Source organism: Morus notabilis, unplaced genomic scaffold (assembly GCF_000414095.1).
Source record: "Morus notabilis unplaced genomic scaffold, ASM41409v2 Scaffold367, whole genome shotgun sequence".
NCBI classification, from domain to species: Eukaryota; Viridiplantae; Streptophyta; class Magnoliopsida; order Rosales; family Moraceae; genus Morus; species Morus notabilis.
In genome coordinates this window covers 71,087-78,519 of record NW_010365882.1, presented here as the reverse complement: position 1 = coordinate 78,519, position 7,433 = coordinate 71,087, and the positions used below count along the sequence as shown (strand labels likewise).

The 7,433-nt window shown below is 33.7% G+C and overlaps 1 protein-coding gene across 1 annotated transcript; it reads left to right on the top strand.

Annotated features, from left to right (window-relative positions):
• Window positions 1–4,677: 4,677 nt before the first annotated feature.
• Window positions 4,678–6,134, top strand: LOC21387120 (RING-H2 finger protein ATL43). Its single transcript, XM_024172667.1, has one exon. The coding sequence runs from the start codon at window positions 4,727–4,729 to the stop codon at window positions 6,116–6,118; it is 1,392 nt and encodes a 463-aa protein (XP_024028435.1). The 5' UTR covers window positions 4,678–4,726; the 3' UTR covers window positions 6,119–6,134.
• Window positions 6,135–7,433: the final 1,299 nt, after the last annotated feature.

Sequence of the window (7,433 nt, the reverse complement as noted above, 5' to 3'; positions counted from 1 at the left end):
TAAATTAGTAAAATATAAGTATGAACTAAAATCAATTAAAAAAAACCCCCTTCATGGAGTAAATTTACTTTCTACAAGTAAGTCAGTTACAATACGTGTCTTAATGAGTTAAAAAGAAAAAAAGCCACATACATGTGTCATAATTAATATTTATAGTGAAGTCTTTTAACAAAAAAGAAAATGGCGTTCTTTCCTAAAATTGTAAACTTGAGTTTTCTCTTATTTTTAATTAATATCTTTTTTAATTAAATAATTATATTAATAAAAATATACTAATTAAGAGTAAAAAGTAAAAATTTAACTTGTAAATTCGTTTCAACAATTTTCTCTTAATTAAGATACAGAGCTTTGATATTGGGGGCCTTAATGAAGGGTTAGGCCTGGGCCTTGCCCTTCAGCGGACACTGCTCCAAACTAACCAAAACTTGTTAGCCCTGTTTCTTGTCACGTTCTCAGTTGGGATTATTGTTATGTGAAGCAGTATGTTTCTAAAGGCTAAATTTAATTAAAATCACTTTTTAACAAAAGGGTAGGTAAATCGACGAAACCTTTATTCAAAACCGAATTCTTTTTGTAGAATTCTCTCTCTCTCTCTCTCTCTCTCTCTCTCTGTTTTTTTTTTTTTAATAAGATTGTGTCCTCTAAACTTGAACGAATAACTCAATACATAGAAAGTCTTGAAAATAAGATAGAAAAAATAAATAAAAGATAGAAAAGAAAGAAGAACAAAGATTTAATATAGTTCGGTAATTTATTTACGTCCACGAATTAAGGGTCCGTTTAGTTTGTCAATTTGAATTTTTAATTCGAGTTGAGATATGATTTTATGTGAGAGCTTTTTACTGTAGCAAAAAAATTAGATATGATTGTTTGTGAGAGCTTTTTACTGTAGCAAAACTCAAATTTTAAACTCGAATCAGCAAAATGAACGGGGTCTAAGAATATGCTCACTCTTTTATTCACTGATAATTTATAATGAGTCTCATCATGGGTAATAAAGCTAATCACTTCATGATACATATTGTCTACAGAGTTGACTTTCTATAATTATCTTCCTACAATCAGACAATTAATCTCCTATAATTATACAAGAGGATTTGTTCACTCTAGAAGTAGGAAAGAACTCCTTCAAGTTAGTGCATACCAACTTGGGAAGAACAAGGGGTAGTGATAATGAATCTTCAATCGCACTCTTCAACGGCGTTCTTTAGTGAGATCACGAGTAAAGTATCAAGAAAGAATCAGATCAAATCAAATGAGATTGAGAAATCAATGGACCAATGGAATCAACATACCAAACTCAAGTTCACATGAGCTTCACAACATGGTTTCAAATCAAGAGATCAATTTTCAGTGCCACACTCAAATTCGTATGAGCTTCACAACACCTTTTTTTTTCCTTCTCTTCGATGGACACTCTTCAAAAGAATCAAGGATTAATAATCAAGAATCAAGTATCAATAGATCATGACAGTTTTCACCCGTGCTTTTTGACAAGATCAATTATCAAGAGATCAATAATAAGATTACTTGGGATAAAAAAAGAATCAAATGGGATCATATAGAATTAGATAAATAAGATATTTGTTTGCGGTAGAAAAATATACAATGGATGATAAATCATAAATGAGCCTTAAAAAAGAGAGGAGAAAATAAAATTTTATCCTGCCCAAATAAAAAAAAGAAATAAAGGGGGGGCAGCATTAAAAATACACGTTAAAACGGTGCATCAATACGCACGTTTCAGAACATGGAGTAATGGCCAAAAGAGAGGAAAATAACTGTTACGGAATTCTCTTATATAAAGAAAAAAAAAAGAGAAGAAAACCTTTTCTGAAGACATAGGCGTTGGCGTTGGTGTGTGCAGCAAGGTAAAAGAGTGTGCAACAAAAAAAAATTGTGTGTGCAGGCATGTGGAAGAAAAGTGAGAGAAAAACAAAAAGTGTGTGTGTGAAGGTGACAGTGACGTGAGAAAAAAAAAGAAAATACATCTTCAAAAGTGCAATGCGGTATTTCAAAACAAGAAGGTAAATATATGTTTTGATATTTTCAAAGTGCGTCAGTTCCTCATAAGATCATACACCGAGGAATTATCCAAAATTTTCAAACCCAAAATTCAAACTACAAGTGGCTTGATCCCTCAATGGGGTATGTAGGCAACTCAGCTAAATTCACCGAGTTCAGCTGCAATTTTAAATCAATCCAAATTTTTCAAATTCATAAAAAATAGTATTTACTGTTTTAATTAGAATCAAAAGGTTTTCCTTTATATCAAGGGATTGTAATTAAGATGTTATTCTTATAATCTTGAATGTGTCGAATTAAAAATAATAAGCTCTTATGTTAATTAAATCCTAATATAGGTAAAATTATATTGTGTGTGAAATATTATTTCAATATTAATAAATATTTTACCCAACAATCTTCAAACAATTAAAAAAAAATTCCTTTTTGTTCAATATTTTTTCTTTTCAGATTCAACATTTTTTTTTTCTCTTTGTTCGTTATTCACATAATTTTTTTTTTCAATATTTATTTTCTCTCTTTCTCTGTTTTTTTTTTCTTTTTTCTTTTTTCTTCTTCTTCTCCCTTTTTTCTTCCTCTTAATCTTTTTTTCTTTTAAAGTTCAATATATATATATATATATTTTACATGTGCCTGTGGCAATTAAGCAAAAAATATATGTAGATCGATCACCAGGAGGTCAACCTTAGAGGCATGTTGATCTGAATGTGGTGCTGGTCTGGTGGGGCGAATTCGGACGAGGCGCAAGACTTCGGCAAGGCTCAACAAGGCGGTTTGACAGCGGATTTCAGTGCAGTGGTTCAATACGACGAGCCAAACCCGTGATGGGCGGTTTCAAATGGTTTTTCAAGGAGCACTCAAATAGTTCTTCCAATAATATTGGTTTGACTTTCACGGTTCTGCAAATGGTTTGGAAAGTTATTATTATTTTTTATTTCGAAGGGACATCAAAGATTTCTCAGTACGTTTCAAGGATTTTTTTTTTTTTTTTGGAACAGGTTTGAATTTTTTTTTTTCCTTTTTTTTGGCTGGAATTGGAATCGGGAGCACAGGATGAACGGATCGGTCCTAAGAGCTTAAAGTTCTGATACTATCTTGAAAATAAGATATAAAAAATAAATAAATGATTGAAAAGAAAGAAAAACAAAGATTTAACGTGATAATTTATCTATGTCTACGGATTAATAATACGCTCACTTTTTCATTCGTACAGATTGTCTACATAATTGACTTTCTATAATTAATTTCCTATAATTATACAAGAGGATTTGTTCACACTAAAAATAGGAAAGAATACTTCAACACAAAATAACTCAGAAAACCACTAAACAATAAATGAGTTACTATTAATATACTATAGTAGAATTCTCATTGTTATGCAAATGAAATACAAACAAAAAAAAAGCCAATGACCACCGGATCAAGTCATTGAACGTCATAAAATAATTAGGATAAGACTCGAATTTATAAGAAGGATGTTGGTTCAATTTTACATTGTGTATTTAAGATTGACTCCTCATAATTTTTTTTTAAACGTTAACGGTAAATACAAATTAAATTGTAAAACGTTTTAAATTCAAATCACGTACCGTTTGAATCAGCGAACAACTTGGGATATGTTTGGTTCATGGATTCAGAATCTTGATTTAAAATTATTTTTAATTTACGTATATTTTATGTGTAAAAAAATACTATAATAAATTACGAACTATAATTTAAATAATAGTACAAATACGACAACCAAACGCACTCCGAATCCTTAGCCTTCTTCACCTCATATGTGATTTAAAAATAAAAAAATTACAAAAGTGAAAAACCTCACATTTTTTTTCTCATTATATTACGTGTCACGTTGCAAGAGAAAGCTAGCCTACTGCCCTATCAACCTCATAGATTTCCCACTTCTCACAACCAAACTCTCTCTCTCTCTCTCTACGTGAAGAGAAGAGAAGAGAACAAAGTCCGTTAAAACGCACTTTCTCTTTCACTCTCTCTCCCCCAACAACTTTTTCTCAGCTTTTCTCTTTTTTTTTTTTTCCTTCCTGCGGTTATAACCTGTTCATTTCATTATTGTCTGCCAGAGATTCACCAGACTCCCCTTTTCGGCTTTCTTTCTTTTTCTCTTTCCTTTTCCTTTTTGTCCGTTTCTCAATCTCGCAACATTAATAATTACACTCTTTCACTCTTTCATTTTCGTGACTCTAATTACTAAATAAAAAAAAACCCACCAAAAATCAAAGCCATTAATATACATACATATTAATAATGCTTGACACCAGCCTTTGTCACGTTGTTTTTTTATCATTTATCTCCTCTGTATTTAATCCACCCTCACAAAAATCACGCTCTTTCTCATCCTCTTCCCCTGTTTAAAAAATTAAGAAAAAAATTAAGTAAGAAGTGTTATTAGTAAATTCTTTTTCCGATCAATAGATTAGATAAAATCACATTATATTAAAAAAATATTCTTAATAAATAGTTTTAATACAGATATAATGACCGAATTTAAGAATCTATTTAAACAGTTTTAATATAAATTTAATGATGGAAAGTGAAAGTAAGAAATCTATTTTTTCCAGTCTTACGTAAAATCTCAAAAATAAATAAATAAAAAACTTGAATTAGTAAAAACTTCTCGTTCTCCCACCGAAATAATCACCTCCTCAAATTAAATCCTACGAAGCCAAACAGACAAACAAACATGGCCTTCTTCTGCTTCTTCTCTTCCTCCTCTTTCCTCATCTTCTTCTTGTTATTCCTCCATCCCTCTTCAGCCCAAAACGACGTCGTATCTCCGACGCCGCCACCCCACTTCTCACCATTCAGGCCAAGCATAGCAGTAATAGTCGGAATCCTCACCACAGTCTTCTCCGTCACCTTCCTCCTCCTAATCTACGCCAAACACTGCAAACCCTACAACCACCACCACCACCAAAACCATGACACCAATACGACGCCGTTTTCCTCTTCCTCCTTAAGAAAGAACTCCGGCATCGACCGCTCCGTCGTCGAATCCCTCCCGGTCTTCCGGTTCGGCTCCCTCCGCCGCCACCGCCACCGCCACCTCGACTGCGCCGTCTGCCTCTGCCGCTTCGAAAACTCCGAGGTCCTCCGCCTCCTCCCCAAATGCAACCACGCCTTCCACGTCGAGTGCGTCGACACCTGGCTCGACGCCCACTCCACCTGCCCGCTCTGCCGCTTCCGGGTCGACCCGGAAGATGTCCTCCTCACAACGCCGTTTTCGAATCCGAATACTCACATGGACGACGCCGTTCCGGAGGACGTCGAAACGGGTTTCGCTTTCAGTAGCCGACGGGTTTCGGGTCGGCACTCGTCGGCGGGTGAGAGACGGGTTTTGTTACAGATCGTGGATACGGCGTCGTTTCGGAGCTCTTTGGATAGCTGGTCGTGGAGAAAGAAGAGAGAGAGTAATCAAAATAATCACAATAATAACAATAGTCAAGATTCATCAGTGGCCGTCGGATGCTTTGACCGGAAGGAGAGGAAGGACGGGCTGCTGTTGACTGAGAGGAGTACCAGAACTAGTACAAGTATCACCACGAGTAGGTTGGAGCACCGGATTATTGTGTCTCCACCGGGGGTCCAGTACGATCAGAGATGGAGCGACGTGCAGCCGTCGGATCTGCTGTATCTACGGTCAGAAATGATTATGAACGACAGCCGTAGATACTCGTCGTACTCATCAGCCTCGGGATCCGAGGGGAAGTCAGTTGGGATTCGAAACGACAAGGGCCGAAAACGACAAGAAGAGGAGAGTGTGGGTGAGGGAAGCAATAGCATTAATGCTGATATTGATGGTGGGAGTGGCAGAAGCAGGAGGATAATAAATACGACGAGAAGCGTGTCGGAAATCACGGGAATCAACAGGTTTTCCGTCTCAAACGACAACAATAGATCAGCGGCAAACGACACTACTCAACGACGACGAGGTCTTCTAAGGAGATGGCTGGCTTGGGTTTCTCAATTAAAGCCACCACCACTAGAAAATGACAATAGCAACGACATCAACCCCAATATTTTTTTAAAAAAAAAAAAAAAAAAAAAAAAAAAAAAAAACTCATATTATTATTAGCCCTTAGAATTATTGAGCCGGTTTAGTAACGTTTTCAAAATAATTTTATTTTCAATACAAAAGTAAAAATAAGATTATTTTGAGAATTATTCTGAGACTGATTCTAAAATTACGTTTAGTTAATTTTTTAAGAGATTATTTTGAGTATAATAAAAAAATAAAATCGTGTTTAGTTATAATTATTAATTAATATATTATAACATTATTGATAAATACAAAAAAATGAAAACAAAAAAGAAAAAATAACTTCTAATTGTTTTCTAATTTCTTCATGAAAATTATTCTCACTATTTTTTATTTTTATTTTCATTTTTAAAATATTTACTAAATAAACATGTTTGAAGATTATTTTTACTTTCGTGTCTTAAAAGGTGTGTAAAAACGTTTTAAAAGACAAATAAAAATCAATTCTAAAAGTAGCCAATGATTACACACTATCAAACGACGGCGTTTCGGTACTAAGTTGGAAAAATACAATTTAGCAGAGAGAGAGAAGAGGGAGACATAGCACGTTATAATTATTGGGGGAAACAAGGGAACAAAGCACGTGGACTGAAGAGCTAATTACAGAAATTGGTCTTTTATTCAAATGTTCTTCTTTTGGCAGTTTGTTTTCTTGGATATATTTAGACTCCGTTGAGTTTACCGATTTGAATTTAGTCACAGTAAATTTTTTTTAAAAATAATCATATTTAATTTTTTTATTACAGTAAAAAATTTTTACATAAAGTCATATCTCAACTCAAATTAAAAACTCAAATCAGTGAACTAAATGAGCTTTTATTATTATTATTATTATTATTATTATTATTTTAGAAATTTGAGAGTTTGTGTGTGTCTCTCTCTTTCATCTGCTTCTAGTGGCAGGTTATAGGAATTTGGAATTTTTGTTTCTCTGCTGAAGGGAATTTGGGGCGTTCGACAATTTTGTGTTGAGAAAAAAAAATTATTTCATTAGGATTTTCTGTTTTTAGTTTCCTCCATAGCATTAATTAGTAAAGTAACAAAAAAAAAATCCTATTACCATTGTGTAGTTTCAAACTTCCCATGATACTCAATGGATAGAAAATACTACTCTTGCTTTTTCTAACATTTTATTGTTAAAATAATTTGTATAGGTAAGGTTTCTCTAGGATTTAGAGAATAAGGTGCACAAAATAGCAATTATTTGAGTTCAATCAATTTTATGATAAAAAAACTTATATAATAGTAGTGTTGTGGCATAAATATGGAGAGAGAAAATTTACTTTGCGATTGTGGCCCAGAGGCGCAGAGGAGAGGATTGATTTGTGTGGTGTTATTAGGTAGAAGTGGA

Excerpts from the sequence above, each read along its gene's own strand:
- LOC21387120 (XM_024172667.1), top strand. The coding sequence starts at position 4,727 with ATGGCCTTCTTCTGCTTCTTCTCTTCCTCCTCTTTCCTCATCTTCTTC.